Source organism: Carassius gibelio, chromosome B11, assembly GCF_023724105.1.
Source record: "Carassius gibelio isolate Cgi1373 ecotype wild population from Czech Republic chromosome B11, carGib1.2-hapl.c, whole genome shotgun sequence".
NCBI lineage: Eukaryota > Metazoa > Chordata > Actinopteri > Cypriniformes > Cyprinidae > Carassius > Carassius gibelio.
Genome location: NC_068406.1, coordinates 17353331 through 17371771, shown reverse-complemented (window position 1 = coordinate 17371771; position 18441 = coordinate 17353331). Strand labels below are relative to the sequence as shown.

Below are 18441 nucleotides of genomic sequence, written 5' to 3'. Positions count from 1 at the left end.
TTGGATATTATTCAAAACAATTCACTACTAATTTGCTTCACACTTAAAAGTGAAGTGTGTCATTTGCGCAGCAAACTGAATTGCAAAAAATAAAAATGTCTTCCATTGGCCAGTCTTACAGATAAGCTGCGGAAAATTCCATCCAAAACTTACACGATAGGTTGAATCAAGGATACCTAAACAAACGGATTCATCACCATTTTCAGGGAATTCAGGGTTTATTAGAACTTATACTATACCACAAACGCATACAATTTTACGTAAACATTTAAAATACTTTTAATCTTAACAATTTATATTCTTAAATCTCCATCACATTACACACTCCTTAGGAATCCAGCTACGCTTCTTTTTTTTTTTCCAGTAACAAGATGAATATATATAAGCAAATTGAAATGTCATGTAAAAACATGTAATTATTCTAAAGCAAATAAAATGTAATTACTAAGGTCTTGTCTATGCCTCGGGTGGAAGGGAACCACAAGTTGGATGCTTCAGGCTTATGTACTGTAAAACTCATCAGCATTTGCTGCTGTCGCAACAACATCATGAGAAATAACAGACATGACAAAAGACATGTCTAAACATGAAATCCTCTATTCTCAGCACCAAAAATAAACTACTGATATGCAAAGTAACCCTTACAACAACACAAATAAAAAAGGTCAGTGGCTGTATCATGGTTTTTTCTAAGTATGCTTATACATATAAACTCCAGTCCTCAAATGTCAATTTTTTTGAGTGTAAACATACTTGGTACTTACTATTATTATTAATGTCAAAAACCATTGTGCTACTTAATATTTCTGTACGTCTATACAGCATTTGTTTTATGTGACATTCCAATCCAAAATGCACATAAAAATTGGCAGATTGAAACATAGCTAATGTCTTTACTGTCACTTTGAATCAATTTAATGTGACCTTGCTGAATAAAAGTATACTGATCCCAAACTTTTGAACAGAATTGTTGTATTAACTCATGGTTCTTCTTAACCAGTGCTTCATAACACCACGGTGCATTTTTCGTTGACACAGCACAGAAAATACTTTTCTAAGGGCTTCATAGAGGTTGTGTGTTTGTGCTAGACTGTCATTATAGATCTACTTTTATATTTCTCTTCTCCACTATTGGCAGCACACAGCCAGTGTACAACAGTAATGCCATGGGGTAAATTCAAATGTCTTACAGAACAAACTGGTTTGAGCTCTGGGGTACGCACTAAATGTTTCACCCAATTCATGAATTTAAAGAAACAACCTACCTTTATAGTAGAAAAGACAGCGATCTGTCAGCACGAACCAGCGCTTGTTCCACTGTTTCATACCACTGCTTGCCTACATTACAGAAAATGAGAAGACAAATAAATAAAGAAAGGCCTTGAAACTTCATCTGAGTCTCTAGACATTTCTGAAAGAGAGTGGCTTAAATGTGGATTATGGAGTTATGGCTTTGGGGTGTGTGAGTGTTTTTGTTTGCGTGGATGATAGTGAGGTTTAAGGATGAGCAATAGTACCTGTTTGTGAAGCCAACCCTGCCGGGCCACCACAGCGTTAGGGTTGCGCCGCATGGAGTTGGAGCGCTTCCCAAACGTGGCGGCTCTCTTGGGTGTGTGCGTGCCCTGGTGGGAGAGTCACAGAGTCAGTATTTACATAATAACACTAACAGTAAACACACACACACACACACACACACACAAGGAATTCATTACAGAGGACAGACATCCACCACAGCAACACCGGCATTGCTCTTGTAAAATAAAGCTATTTTTTTTATAGTTTTAGTTTTTATTAATTAAAATCCAGCTGACATAAAATAAATTAGAAATGTTGCTTTGGGTAATAACTGAAAAAGAATAAATTGAAGTATAAATATTAAAGATAATATAGAAATAGGTATATAATCTGGTATGATATAATATAATATAATATAATATAATATAATATAATATAATATAATATAATATAATATAATTGTATTTGTACAACATCAAAAACAAAAATAAATAAATAATTAAATAAATATTATAGATCCATTAAATAATATGAACATATACAAGAAAAATATTTTATTTTAAAAGTCAGATTCAATAATAATTATTATAAAATAAAATAATTGAAATATTAAAGTATTTTTTTGTTAAAGTTAATAAAAAAACAGCTGTTCTTTGTTAGTTGATGTTAGCTGGGGTCCATTAAATAATATTAATAAATACAGGAGAGACACTTTATTTAAAAATGCATATTTAATAGAAATACAAATATTATTTAGAACTATATTATTATTAACAGTTTTTATCACTATCATGACTACTACTTCTAGTACTAACAGTAAAAACTAAATTAAAAATGAATAATAAATGCTGTCTATTTCTAGAAATGAGTTCATCTACAGCAGCTGTACTGACCCGTGTGTAGTTCTGGGAGTCCGGGGCCATCTCAGAAACGATGCTGAGATTGTTGGCATTGCTGTTTGCTTCACTGACTTTGTTCACGGGCCCCCTGCCACCCGCCTTGCCGTTCATTTCCGAATCAGATCTCCTGTGAGCACACAAACAAAGCCACTGAGCCATCCCAGCTTCTGATACCGTAACAAACTTCTCATCTGCCTGCGTTCAACGCACCAAAGCAGTGAAATCATTTTCAAACCAATATACAGAGCTCATACTGGTGAAAAACTGAGGGATTATGGGAAGGAAGCACGCAGGCATTCGGGGCACAGCTATTTTTATTCCAAACTGGCACCGTCACAAGGCCGCACCCCTGAGGTTGCAGTTTAAAAACAGGCCGATGGTTCACAAAGAATGTGATTGGAGTGGCGAAGAGAGAAGGAAAGAGAAAGAGTTTGTTGGTGGATGCAGGCCTGCATTTCCAGCTCAATCATATTGATCTCCTTCTTGGGACGCCCAGGCCCTCTCCAACAGCCTTCGATCCACCGACCAGCGAGACAGATGAATTAACGATCCCCTAGAGAAGCCCAGAGGCTAAAGCTTCCATCTTGGAAAGCTTGCTACCATCCACAGTCATTTATAACCATACGCAAGTCATTATGAGTCTCTGAAGCAAAGGCCATCACATAAGCACATATGGAACAGAGCAAGAACGCACAGATCAAATCAGGACATAAAAACACACACAATCATTAGCGCAAAGTGGGAACACGCACACGACAATAACAATTACTAGATTAAGACATGATACCCACACTAGAAACATCTCCGTGCTAATTATCTTTTCTGTATTTAGCCTTCGCTGCAAACAGCAACTTCCTGCGTCGTATGAGGAAATTAATACAATGAAATTCTGGAAGCATCTTGTTTTAATGGCATTGGCCTTATTAATGTGCTATTGGCTCTCGACTCAATATTATATTGATGTGGAGGAGAGTGAGATCTTGAGAGTAGTACTGTAAGTGCATTTTCTTTGTCCAGGAGGAATGTTTTAGTAAATTTATAGAGGAAATCCTGACATGTTAATCCTGCACGTTATATGACATAGTTCAAGAGTAATTCACAAAATGCTTTCAGGGTAATTTATCCTGAGAGTGCTGTTTGTTTGTATTTATTTATGTTTTCGCAAGAGTACAATTACTTTAGTGGCTATTATCCAAAAAGGCCGACAAGACAGGGCTGGTCTGACAGCTAACTGTTTTTCCACAGGAAAACCACATTTTTATCAGAAAGTAAAATAATTCATGCCCAAATATTTTATGTAATATAATAGATTTGCTGATTAACATTTTTTTTTAATCAATATTGAATACAGTTGTGCTGCTTAATGTTTTTGTTGAAACTGTATTTCATTTGTAATGAATATAAAGTTCAAAAGAACAGCTTTTATTAGAAACAGAATCTTTCTGTAACAAATGTAAAAGTCTTTTGTGCCTTTCAGTGACTTTTGATCAATTTGATATCATGTCACTGCAAAATTGAACTATTCATTTATTACCCTTGTAAAACACTTGTCTTAAAAATTGGGATAGCACTGCAGAGCATTTAAAAAGACATTATGCACATACCCTGACTAAAATGATTACAGTTCATGAAGCCTTTGGACTAAAGACATACACGCTTAAAAATAAAGGAGGTTTTTGCAGTGATGCCATTGAAGATCCATTTTAGGTTTCCCAAAGAACCTTTCAGTCAATGGTTCTTAAAAGAACCGTTTTTTCTTAGTGTGAAAAAATTTTGTAACCAGAAGAACCCTTTTCCAGAATAAAGGACATTTTATGGAATGAAAAGCTTCCATTGATGTTAAAGTTTCTTCATTGAACCTTCAATGCATGTAAAAAAACTTAATTTTTGAGAGTATAATTGTAGTCAATGTTGAAGGAAGATTCTTGGTGAGCTTGTTTGCAGAAATAATAAAGCATGCATCCATGCTGATATGCTTCTTATGATAAGCTCTTTTTCAACACATCACAGATATAGCATAGGCAGTATAAAACTAGCAGCATATTTACAAATGAATAAACAAAAGATGACTTACAGCAAGGATTTCAAAGGTCCGTTCTCTTCCAGGTGTATCTGGATCACTTGCTGGTGTCCAGCTGTTCCGTTAGGGTCATTTTGACTGAGAAGAAAATAAAAGCCACTTAGGATTTCACTGATAAAAACATTTCAATAAAGCCACATCAATCTTTTTAAAAAACTGTGTCTGGTAGAATATCAGGCCAACAGCAGCTGGAACTGATTTTACATCTGTTTAAGATGCTCCACAACTTGTTCTCATGGCTTCAAACCTGTTTCACAGTGGGCACATCCCTTCTTTATTAATAATTCAGCATTACAACATCAGCTCCGATCAATACATGGCCACTTTCTTTGTAAGTCCATATGAGACAACTGCTGTGGAAATTAATGGCTGTCATCCCTTGTGAAAGAGTGTGTCGAGTGTGGACAGCTTTGCGCTCAATGGCAAAACATCAACAAGAACAGTTCAACAAGAACATGTCAGAATTCATATACACCTATTATACTGACTCCGTATTCAGAGAAAACATATCTTTTGTCCATATACAAAGCCTGAAGCCTGGAGTTCAACTTTCTGTCACAATTTCTCTGACCTCGACCCGTGTGTACTCCCTGTGGATGTACACTTGTAACTTGTCTCTCGGGTGTAAATCCTACAAGTGTTTTCATTGCTGCGTGTCACTTTCCAGGCCATTGATTTTACAAGAGGCGAGCAAGCAAATACATTTTCTCTGTTTTCTGTGAAGGTTTGGTTAACCTGTTTTCTCCAGAGATCTATGGATGCACAAACATCATACACAGCATTTAGAGGAGATCCAGGCCATGGGACAACATTTGAGTCATTTTACAGTTAGAGTAAAGTGACATTTAGACTTGTTCTCCTTCAGGAAGCAGATTTTGCTTTGGACTAGCACAGTGTTTTTAATGTGGACTAAAACTAAACTAATAATATCGCTTTTTTTGTTAACTGAAATAAAGCTACATACAATTGAAATATGAGATGAACAAAATAAATAAAAAATAAGCTGGGAAATGATGAACAAACAAACTGAAATAAAAAAATGAAATAAGCTTATGTTGTAATGTAAAAAAAAAAGACTAACACTAAAACTGAAATAAAAATAAAGTTGATACAAGCTAATACAAATGAAAAAAACAAATCAAAATTACTAAAACTGAAACCAAAATGAAAATACATAAATAAAAGCGTATTAAAACTAAAAATACTATAATAGCATATACATAGTACCAAATTATCAAATGGTGACAGAACATAGCACTTAACAATATTTCAGAATCAGAACATGTCATGCAACCTATCCATGCTGGTCTTGTACACCGACATCAGTTTATATAGTAGATATTTTCTTCTTTCTCTTAAAAGTTTATGAGCCTATTTATTATGATACTCTAATGATGCAGAATTATAGTATATGGCTGATTGCATTTTATTATTTGCAAAATTTAGCAATTATATTTCACTGTTGTCTTCAAGTCAAGATAAATTAAACAAATGGAGACAATAAATATAATGCATTTAATATCATAACTGTGAAATGCAGTGAGCTTCACATGGTGATAATAATTAACTAGCTAGAGTTAAATCCATATTTAAACCATATTTTCACACTATGCTTATCATGGGGTAAAAACTTTTGTTATAACTTGATCCAAAGTTCTAAATGCCTACATGTACACATCTGGGAGATGTTTTTTGTCCATAACAACATTAACTACATTTCATCAGTTTTTGCAGTTGCTAGCTGCTGTCAATGTGCTAGCATGTTACAGCAATTAGTTAACAATCAACAACCTTAATCTTAAACTAAACAAATCTTCATGCATGAAATAATTTATGTACAGTTGCATAAAAGTTCATGCTCTGTTAAATTTAATTAACAGAGAAAAGGTTAAAAACCTAAAAGTATTAGCAAATTATTATTCCTACATTCAGCAGACTCACCTCTTCAGTGTATAAGTGGGCCATAGAAGTGCACTCAAACGACATGCCAAATTCTTGGCATCAACCACTTAAAGACAACACAAACAGAACTCAAACTCTGTGCAGTCTCTGTATACACAGACACACAACACACACATGCGACTGATAGGTCGGAGACCAGAAACACAAGCCAAGAATACACTCATGCTGAAGGCATCTACCTCTTGACACCAAAAAGGTACACATAACAGAGCCCAGCGCACCATAAAACACTAGAGGATAAATCTAGCACAACAACCTAGCCACCGAAATCAGGTTGAGGTGTGTGAGCGCACGTGTGCATGCTCCAATGTGGTCTTGCAACTGCTCGCGCTCGCTCGTGTGTAACCTATAAACCTACATAGACATTCATCCGCTCATAAACGTCACTAATATGACCACTAATCAATGCTGGAGTCGTTAGCGAGCAAGAAATGATTTAACAGCATCGGAACAGAGCATATGAAGGCGTCCTCACTGAAATCCAGGAAGGAAACACGAGGCAACACAAACTTCACACGAATAAACCTCAATATCTCATAAAGATGAGAAAGCTGGCACTGCATTGCAGTCCTGCCTGACCTCCAACTCAGAGTTTTCCTTCACACCGCTGTCTGACTCGCTCCCAACATCCTGCCTTACCTACCTCACTCGCCGGTCCGCGCGGAACTTCAGCATTTTCCTCCAGATCAATCATATAAATTAGTGGGATGAGGCCAGGTGGAGAGAAGAGAAGGTTTGTGACGCCGACAGCAGTAGGAGCTATAGGGTGTTGGATACAATCATTTCTGTCCTCTTTTCTCTCCTTGAGCATGTGTGCTGTTGCCAGCCAGCTTCACACACTCTCTCTCTTTCTCCCTCACTGGCTCAACCTCTATATCTCATTCTGGCTCTCTTGCCTTCTAGATCTGCTCGGCTCAGCTTATTTGGTTTCGTCCGACTCGCTCTCTCTCTTCCTCACACATGTGGGGCCTCCTATCACAAATCAGATTGAGATGTAGATGCTACCCCCCAAAGCCTAACCGAGGAAGAGTCATGACCAGGACTCCTCTGGGATGTCTGTGACAGATTTGGCTGTGGTGAAGAGGAGTGGCTAAGGCAAAAAACAAAAGACGTTACCCACGCAGGTATACGGCTTTGCATCTGCACCAGCCCCCTGTCAAACCTTACCCAGAGACGCACACATCACGCTCACAAAGAAATAATAAGATCTGTATCTCACACAGAGACAAGCTCAGCATTAAAAGCACCAAGTCAGAGTCAGGCATATTAAAATGTCACTTTGTCATATATATTCATGTCAGATCGACTTTAATTATGTCTATGGACATATATCCGGCCATTTCGCCCCACTCTAATCACTCAGTCGCTCATCTTTGAGTAAGGGGTAACTGCAGAAAAACGATTTAATTGGAAATAAGGGAAGTAGCACTATAATGTGTAAGACCCATAACTCCAAGCATTGGACTTTTGCTTGTAACTCATTACAATAATTTGTATTGTGATAATTTACACTCTCAATGCCAAAAAAAAAACATTCCTGTAGATTTACGGTGAGGGTGGGACTTGTGTCATACCATGTAGAGACATGAATATTTTAACTTACCCTCGCAAGTAATTACCAAGCAACCATACAAAACACCCCCAGAAGCCACATATCAACCACCCAGCAGCCCCCAAGAACATCCTAGCAACGCCCTGGAGACCTACCAATCACACAAAACACGCTATCTGCCAGCTAGCAACCCCCAAGAACACTCTGGCAACCCCTTAAATTCAACCAGAACCCCCTATTAACCACCCAGCATTCATCCAAAAAAATAGCATAGACCAAGAAACCAGAACACCCCATCAACCACCAGAATCCATTAACAACCAAAATCAACCCCCATTTAAACACCCTGACAACCACCAGGCGACCCTAGACATCACCCAGAACACCAACCACATAGCAACCCCATCACATGCCCATAGATAACCTGCCAACCATTAAGAACACCCTAGTGACCATTTTGCACCCTGGCAAAATGGTCACTAGCAACTACCAATCACCCTAACAACCACCAAAAACACACTACCAACCGCTTTCCACCCTAGCAACCACCCAAAACATCCTAGCAGGCATCTAGTTGCTATTCATCACCCTAGCAACCACCTAGAGCAACCTAAGGACCATTTTGCACCATAGCAACCATCTATAACATCCTACCAGGCATCTAGCACCTACCCATCACCTTAGCAACCACCAAGAACAACCTAGAAACCACTTTCCACCCTAGCAACCACCCAGAACTTCCTAGCATGCATCTAGCTACTATCCCTCAACCTAGCAAACACTCAGAACCACATACACCATTAATCAACTACTTAGCAACCCCATCATATTCCCCTGGATCCCCTAGCAACCACTAAGAACACCCTAGTGACCACTTTTCACAGTGGCAACCACCCACAGTACACTAGCAGCGTGGCAGTACGTTTTATACATTCAAGCACCACTTGAATAGTTATGTCATAGTATTGAAGTTAATTATTTCTGTGCAGAATGATAAGCAGATAAACAGAGGCCTTATAGTGACTGTGAAAACATTATTATTTAATATCTAACCCACAGTGTATATTAAATGTGAATTCGATTTTATTTTTTTATTAGCGGCTAATGCTGAGGTATTTCTTATTCTTTTCCTCAGTGAAGTGTTTCAGAGCTGTCAGATACACTGAAAACACACAGCAGTCATCCGTGTTCTTCTTTCCGTGGTCTTCAATTATAAGTGGTCTCGCCAGATGGTCTCTGTACAGTGTCCCCCACTGTGGAGGGATATGACAGCGACACATACAAATAGTAGGCAGCAGATTATCCCTATGGGGAGATTACCTACATATTGATACCCCCTCCTCACCCCGGATTTCAAACCTTCATATTCATCTCTTGCATTATTTAAACCAAGAGTTCTGAGTATTGCAATTGAACTCTTGAATATCTGAACGAACCCTATAGACCTCACAGTAATCATTTGTATTCCTGCTAATATGTATTGAGTTGTGAAAGACACCATCATCCATTCCTCAGCCATTATCCCTTCTTAAATCTCAAAGAGCTTGCATTCATTCAACAGTAAGACAAAGAGCTGGTATATAATGTACTATATAAGCTTGTAATTTGGTTTTTGCTTTACAGAACGGCACGTGGCATGCCGAGTCTAAACAGCACTTCCATTTGCAAACAATTTACCTGCTGTGTTTGGCTGTTAAAAAACGTCCTTCTATGCTGCACTTTGTATCAAGAGCTGCACACTCAAATTTAAAGCGTCCTTGCGGTGAAGGAGTGAAGGTCAGCCAGAGAGCCAGTTTGTCATCTGTGCTTGCAGGACTAAAATGATTCGTATTAGCGCTGTCTCCATGAAGAGCACTCAGAGATCATCTAGGAACACCACAGACAATATGCAGTTTATGTTTTGTGCAGGGGTGGAGTTATAATTATGGTTATGAATTATAATGTCTACTCATTTAGCCTGGCAAGATGGAGAGTGTCATTTTTGTGAATTAAGAATCATAAAATAATGTTTGCTGTCAAAACTAGAATTTGGAAATGGAAATGAAGGCAATACCGTGGGGTGAGATCCATCTTAAAATATGGGATTTAAAATATAGTTAAATGAAGAGTCAAAAATATGGAAACATATATTAAACAAATATTTTATTCTTAAATAAAAATGGAAAATACTCAAACCGTGGAATTTAAAATGAAAAAAAACTATATATTTTTAATTAAAAGAAAGAAGTCAAAATACAGAATACATTTTTTTTTAATATTAACTTTTTTTAAATGAAACATTTACAATAAAAGTGAAAACCTTTTTTTCTAAAATATATTTTTAAAAGAAATACTTATAAATATTTCAATATTTATATTTACAATAAAAAATAATTTCAATCAAAAATACACAAAATATGGGATTTAAATTTTGATTTAAGGTTTAAAAGTTAAAAAGTTAAGTTTTTCTTAAAGCTTTTCTTATTTTACTTTATTATTACAATTATTATAATTATTAAATACTATTTAATTATATTCGAAATTCGATATTGGATGCTTGGCCACAAATCAGATTTTTGACATGGACTTTGTAAACTCTTTTGGCCCTCTTTTCTTGCTTCTGTTGAAGCACAAGATGCACTTTGGAACATCTTAAATCATGCAGGTTTCCCCCAAATTTTTTGCAGCTCACATTCTGCTGTCATTAAAGCAAAAAAATAAATACAAATAAAATTACTTAAAAGAAAACCCTCAAATGAACATACACTTCAAACTAACAATTTATTTAAAATATTTTCACAGAAATTTTCAGGCTGATTATAAAATTTGTAATGAAATTATTTGCATTAAAGGAAAACACAGAGTAATATCAGACATTCAGACCCCCCTGTATTTCAACTGTGCGTGCCAGATTTGAGTATTTATTCCAGATTTGTGCGCTTAAGACATTTAAAACACATTCAACTACATGTTTGACAAGTTAACCCTGAACATCACGGCTGGTATTTCATGATATCAGATCTACAGTGCTCCTGTAAAAGGACCCAGCGTGTTCTGGCTGCTGGTGTTCAGCACACTGACAGGTTTTAAAGTTTCAGCCAAGAGTAAAATCCAGCATTATATCTGACAGTCTCTCGCTCCCCTGCCTTAGAGAAAGAAACGAGAGGCATGGCACAGTGCTCTTAAGCGTCTCATCTCCCTGTCATATCATCAGACAGGTCTCAAAAAGCATATTCATAGCGAAAAGGGAGAGCAACGTACTTCCTAAAATCACATTGGCTCATGGACCTTCATTAAACCATAAAAGGAGAAGCAATTATGCATCTGTGATGTCAATCTCCAGCATGTTGTTAAAAAGATGCTTATTGAATGGAGGACTATGATGAATTGGACGTGTGTGTACAGTACGTGCCTGTGCATATAAAAGATGTGCATGCGTGTGTTTTCATTGCTACGAGATGATGCAATCGTAAGCCCCTCCTCTGACCTCAGTACAGCCAAGATGGTGGCGGCGAGCAACATCACAATTGCCACATCACAGCGACCACATCCTCACCGCGTGGGAAGAAAGATGAGAGGGGGTTGGAGGGATAATGGGAGGAAAGGAGGGAGGGATGTAGGATGAATAATTAGACTTGAACGCTGCCTCCAATGAGCTTGCAGTGGCAGTATCGCACAGCGAACCACAAAGCGATGCGCTGAAACCTGATCATTGGCCCCCGTAATGTTTGTCCATAGACACAGAATATGTACATATACACAAACAGATGTAATGCATGATTTACACAAAATGAATTTTAATAATGATATTGCATTGCTTTAAGTCACTCATGGTCATTTTAAACCATTTTTGTTTTCTTGGAGATGTGAGAAAGCTGCTGCTTTCCTAGCAACAGCAATCCTGAGATCACATACGCATGTTCACACTCACATGCAATGACTCATCCTGCATTAAGAACGCCAGAGCCATTAATAGAGGTATATACACACATAGAAAAATACACCATCTTTGATACATGATGACAGAACATTTTTCACAAGATGAACTAAGGTTGGATAAAGTGCAAAAATAAACATGATTTAACTTTGAAAATGTTATTATTTTAATTCTTATTTTTGTTTTTAAGTAATAATTGACATTCCAAGATAATTTAAGCAAAACATTACAAAAACAAAAATTCTAGATGAATTTATTGTACATATTGATTCAAATAATTTTCTAAACCCATTGGCATTTTTTCGTTATAAATATGCACTAATGATCAAAAGATTTGAAAGGTCTTTAAGCTTCCCAAGTTCAAATATTGTATAATCAATAATAGTGTGAAATATATTGTATTCAAATGCAATTTAATTTAATTTAATAAATTTATACTGTAGCTGTCATAATACAGCTGAATTATCAGCTGCCATTACTCCAGTACTCAGTGTCACATGATCATTCAAAAATCATTGTAATATGCTGATTTGCTGCTCAGGAAACATTTCTTATCATTATCAATATTAAAAACAGTTCAGCATTGATGCTTAATATTTTATAGAAACTGCTATGTGCTTTTTCAGGATTCTTTGATAAATTATTTTAAACCAAAATCGCTTGTAAACTCACAAAATGTCTATAATGCCATAGATTTAATAAATGCTTGTTGAATAAAAGCATAAATATATATTTGTTTTATTTAAATATTTTTTTCCTGACGAAGTACGGTGGCCCATTAGTACACACAACAAAATCTCCCAAATCTCCGCAACACTATGGAAACAAGCCGCAACACAACAAAGCACAACACTATGGAAATGAGTCCCAACACAAAGAAAACAAGCCACAACGCAACCAAAACGCTGCAACACAACAAAATTAGCACAACCGGAACAATGGAAACTAGGGAAGGGCAATATGATGATATTACCGTATATCAACAATGTCTCGTAAGTATCGTGATGTCAATGTCAACAGTCAGGTAACAAACGATTATCGTTATTATCAGAAAAAAATAAGTCTATGTTGCAAAATGGTCTTTTTGCATGCAAGAATGAAATAATTGAATAGGAAGGTTGGAAATCTAAAAGCTATTCCACATTCAGAAATCAGATCAGATGCATGAGATCAGAACTCAAATTATTTGTTATAAAATTACATTTAGATTCTGCTTATCGTTTCCTGTATGCTCATTTAAAATGATTTCAAAAGATTCAATGCAAGAAGACAAAATAGAACTCACAATTTTTATGTGATGCGCGCACACATACACACACGAAAGCACACACACAAAAGCCGTCTCATATATACCCAATCACTAGACTGAGCTCACATTTTTGGTGGGGCTTAGCTAAATGATTAACAGATATAGTGATTTTTTTAAAAAAGTTGATTATATTAAATATACTGAATATATTTTTAGCATATCACTCAGCCCTAATGGAAACAAGCCAAAACATAGCACAATTAGCACAATAAAATTAGTCCTATGCTTTGTGTTCTGGCACTTTTGTTGTGTTGTGGAGATTTTCTTGTGTTTTTACACTACTTGGGCCATCGTAGTGTACTTTACATTGGATGAAATTAAGTGAGGATAATACAAGGTTTAAAACAAGAATTGAATTTTTTTTTACATACAATTACATATAATTACATACAAGAAAATACTTATACAAGTTGAAAGGTAATTGTTTTCTTTCAAGGTTGGGATATTAAAGCTTGAGGCTTTAGAAAAAAACAAAAGAAGGATGGGAAACTTAAGAAACTTTGTTCTATGCAAATTTTTATATTTCTAAAGGAAAACACAACAAATACATTTTTTTCTGCAATGAAAAAAATGTGTAGGTGATCCAAGAGCAGCTTATAAAATTGCTGTGAGCTGCTGTCCTCAGGGGAGGGCATCATGGGAACTGATACAGGGAGTTTCCAACTATTCCCTTCATGTTCTTCAAAGCTAAGGTTACATTTCTGAACTGCCTAGGGCTCCATGTTTTCATCATCTCATAGCACAGAGAAAGAGAAGTGAGCAAGAGAGAGGAAAGCAGCAGTAATAAAATAAAAGAGCAGAGGTGGGGAAATTTACCTGTGTCTAATTAATGATGGAGTCTGTGGTGAGTATTGATTGTTAAGACTCACCCAAGTGGATCAATGCACACTGGTGGAAAAGGGGTGCTGACAAAGCTTTCACTCAGTCAGGACTATCCTATTGAGTATTGTGCTCAGTATGGCATGAGTCTGTCCATTAAAATGCCTTTCCCCTAATGTAACAGCATTTAATACCTGACATTAAAGGAACAGTTCACCCAAACAGGAAAATCAGTCATCATTTACTCACCATTGTGTCGGGACAACCAACATGCAATTTGTTTTTGTGAAAAACGAAAGTAAAACATTTTGAATTATTTTTTTCGGAACTCTTTCCAAAGTGACCATGACTCCAAAAAATATATATAAGTAGCACAGGTATATTTGTAGCAATAGCCAGCAATACATTTCATGCATCAAAATGATCAATTATATTTTATATATATAGTTTATGCTGCAAGCTATGAAATAATGAAACCCTCAAGCTATACCATTTCCAATAAGCTCATCACTCATGCTTCTTCATCTCTATTGTCTGTTTGGTTTATTAATTTGATTGTTAGTAGTTTTACACAGTCTGCCACAGACTCAATAAATCATGTAATATTAAATATATACACGTAAATGACGAACAAATCCCAACTCAATGAATTCACAAATGAAACTGGCTCATGGCTACAAAAACACAAAGATTACATGACAATTCGGTAAAACAATTGACAGATCGGTCTTCCCCCCTGCCGCCCAGCAGACAGTAAATCTGTCAGACACACCCTGATGACATCACCGCGGTGGAGAGTGATTAGTGCCCACTATCAGGTTTGCTGGCCGAAGCTCAAATCCATCTCTCTCCCCCTCTTCCACTTACTCTCTCTCTTACTCTCACTTCTATTGGAAATGTTCACAAATGCACTTTCCCTGACCGAGTCAAACAATTCCTTCCAGAACATTGCTGAGCTCTGCTTTCTTTTGTAACTGTGAGATTCATTGCTCAACAGAGCTTACGATCTTCCTGTAATTTCAGGTGGAACTGTGTATGTTTACTTACGAAGAGACCTGGCAAAGGTTCAGACTCCACACTGATATGTGCATTTATGATTCCAATAAAACAAGCTGCTTTATGATAATACTAATCATTATGTCATTTATTATTTAAGTCAGATAATTGTGCCACATCCTGGTGCTTCAATTAAACAAACAATAGGTGCCTCATTACAAAATGAGGATCATGCTAAGACAAACAGGCTCAAAAAGGTCTGTGATAACAGTTAAAGAGTTGTCAGAATGAATAAAGCAGGCCTTCGCTGCCCTGTCTGAAACAGAAATCAGTCAGGTGACGACAGAGGCGCAGGTGCTACAGTAAAATCAGATTAAGGCGAGATACTGTATGGGTAATCTAATCCTTCTGTTGGCAAAAATTCAACTCAGCTATATAACTGCTAGCACGTGTAGATTTATGTCCATACTAGTTTTACCCATATATACTGTACTGTTCAAAAGTGTAGGGTTGGTAATAATTTGTAATGATTTTGAAAGAACACAAAAACAGTAATATTGTGAAATATTACAATTTAAAATAGCTGTTTTCTATTTCAATACATCTTAAAATGTAAATTATTCCTGTGTCAAAGGCAAATTTTCAACAGCCTTCAGAAGTCATTCTGATATGCTGCTGATTTTGTGTTCAAGAAAGGTTTCTTATTACTACTATTATTATTAATTTTTGAAGCAGTGCAGTTGTTATTTTATCAGGATGGCTAGAAAGTTCTAAAAAACAATTATTCTAAAAAAACTCTCTTATATATATAATAATCCTTTTTTGAATAATAGTTTATATATATATATGTTTGCCTGTCTGTATTAATGTCCCTTTTCATTGTTATTTATTTACAATAATACCTGCATAAAATAATTTACAGTATTATCCTATTAAAATGCAAAGCAAGTTTAACATTATTATTAGTGATTCAACTAATTTAAACAAGCAACATTTGAACAACATAGTGCAATAATCAGTCGATCAATCAATAAATAGATAATAATATGTTGTATTGCTTTTACAATAATGCCCAATGGGCATTTTAAAACATCCGAACTATATGTGTGATATTGTCAACATAGATAATAATAATAATAAACTTTTGGAAAAAATAAAAATAGGATAAGATTAGAGGGAACAGTTTATTAACCCTATGACATTAGGGTTAAGCTAAAATGTAACAGATTTGTTTAGGTAAAATGTTCTCATTAGTCCTCTTGTAACCTCTTGAGAGTAGCAGGATCCATCAACTTAACTAGGGTCCATCAAGGACCTTGTATACTCTTGAGACAAGAGATTAAGAATGAGGCAATATCCTTTAAGCAACACAAGGGAGTTAGCAAATCCCCAGCCACAAGACGTGGCTTAAGTCTGAGACTGGGGTTAAGGCAAAGAATACAACCACATATACACCAGCACAACTTCATACAAGGAATGTGTCCTTTGACCTGCATCTCAGACAGACAAACAATTACAACTTCAGAGGAATCCAGATTTCAAAATCAGAAAACATCAGTGACACTGCATGGGATGGCTGAAGTGGACTTCAACAAAATAGTTAATACGGGGTTTAAATTAGATTTGCAAACCTGAAACAAAGGCAAATGATCAATAAGAACCATTCAGTTTGATCAAACAATATTATTAGGTACCTGCTGCCAAAGGTGACAGCTATGTGGTTGAGTGCAGTTTTTAAAATGCATTTGGGACCAAATGTAGTTAAGCACTGGTTTACTGGGTTCTTAAAAAGTCCCATTCCTTCCAAATTCAATTGCAAGTAAATGCTCATTTTTGTTTTAAGAAAAAACAATTTCATCTACCAGTGTGATGCTTGTAGTCAGTACTTGTAGTCGGCATTAATACAGTATATTTTCAATTCTTTATCATTAACAATGGCTTAATGTCATAGAGAGATTTTATGTTAAACTCATTTATTAAATGTGTTAACTATTAAACACATAGGTGAGAAACTGAATTTTTAATAATTTTACTTAGTTTTGAGAATCTTTTGTGTCATTATTGGTACATGTGCAATGCACTTAATGCTAATATTAAGAAATTATTAAGAAATAGTTGCTTTTGAACACTAGAATACCAAAATAAATAATAGTTATGCTTCATTTATTCAGATCCAAATCTCATACACATATATGTTTCTATAATAATTATACAATCTATAATAATTTACTGATAAGAGCAAAAAATGTGCTGCGGTATTCAGTTAAAAAGGATTCAAATACACCCACGGCTTTGATAATTATTTCACATAATTTCCTCCTTGTGCTAACACAAAGCATTCTCTCTCTAGAGCTGGTACTAAATAGAAACTGCTGATAACAAAAAGGAAAATTAATTTGACTGTGAAGAAACTTAAGATTAAAGAAGATTAAATAAAAATAGATTAAAAGCAGTTCAACAGCTCAAATTAACCCGAGTCAATACTAGAAATAGTAATGCTCCAGGTTAACTAGGGCTCATAAGAAAAAGAAAAAAACTAAGATCAATGAATCATGTGAATACAAGCACACAAGACATCCCTCACAAAATACATGGTAGCAGTCAAAATTTTGTAGTTACTACTTCTTGTTTCTACTGTGGAACTATGATGCATTAAAATGGAATCTCCTTTAAACGATGTTCAAAGATATCTGATACTTTCATTTTAAGACAGCTAATAAAAACCAGTTATCACAGTTTTACTGAATTAACAGCAACTGCAAGAAGTACAAGATTTTGAGAGAAACTATAGTTACCATGGTACATTTTGGTATATATGCAAGTGTGTGGTAAGTTATTTGAAAACTAATGTTCCTTTGGTGATGACATCTACATCAAACTAAGCAAATTCTGGAAACAAGTGCTAATTAAGTTTCCATTCCAAAAGTATGAAATTAACACATATAGATGTATTTTTAGTTTGAACAAACTTTTCCATTCATTTAATTGCAATTCTGGGGGCAGTGTTAAGTAATTAACATGCTCCCGGTGTATTGCACAAATCAGATGTTGACCAAACAAGAACTCAATCAACTATCAGTTGGGCTCTTATGGGATCTGCATGAAATATGAAGGAGCTGAAGATGCTTCTTTGAGGAAACCTGTAATGAAAACTTGCTTAAAGTTGTGCAAAAATGTCTAGTTGGTGGGCTGCCTGAATGACTAGTCACCAAAGGAATCCCTGTATAATTAGGCTGGTTTCAGGTTAACCTCACCCTGAACAGACTTTAAACGGACTCAGTTCTCAGTGGACATTAAGTGGACATTAAGAAAGGATTAAAGATTCCATCTTAAAGGAATCATGAAGGTCATTGTGCTTTAAAACTTTCTATAAGTTTTAGAACCCAAAACATA

At 35.8% G+C, this 18441-nt stretch overlaps 1 protein-coding gene across 6 annotated transcripts in view; it reads right to left on the bottom strand.

Annotated features, from left to right (window-relative positions):
- LOC127968448 (pleckstrin homology domain-containing family A member 6) overlaps window positions 1-18441 on the bottom strand; it is a 92276-nt gene that overhangs the window by 38293 nt on the left and 35542 nt on the right. For 5 of the 6 annotated variants that reach the window (XM_052569692.1, XM_052569690.1, XM_052569688.1 and 2 more), the window contains 4 exons: window positions 4489-4572; window positions 2409-2541; window positions 1518-1622; window positions 1266-1338 (listed from right to left, as the gene is read on the bottom strand). In XM_052569692.1, the coding sequence (XP_052425652.1) occupies window positions 1266-1338; window positions 1518-1622; window positions 2409-2525 (295 nt within the window). In that variant the 5' untranslated portion in view covers window positions 2526-2541; window positions 4489-4572. Of the gene's footprint in view, window positions 1-1265; window positions 1339-1517; window positions 1623-2408; window positions 2542-4488; window positions 4573-7099; window positions 7147-18441 lie in introns of those variants that run through there. The other variant, XM_052569689.1, reaches the window with a different exon arrangement.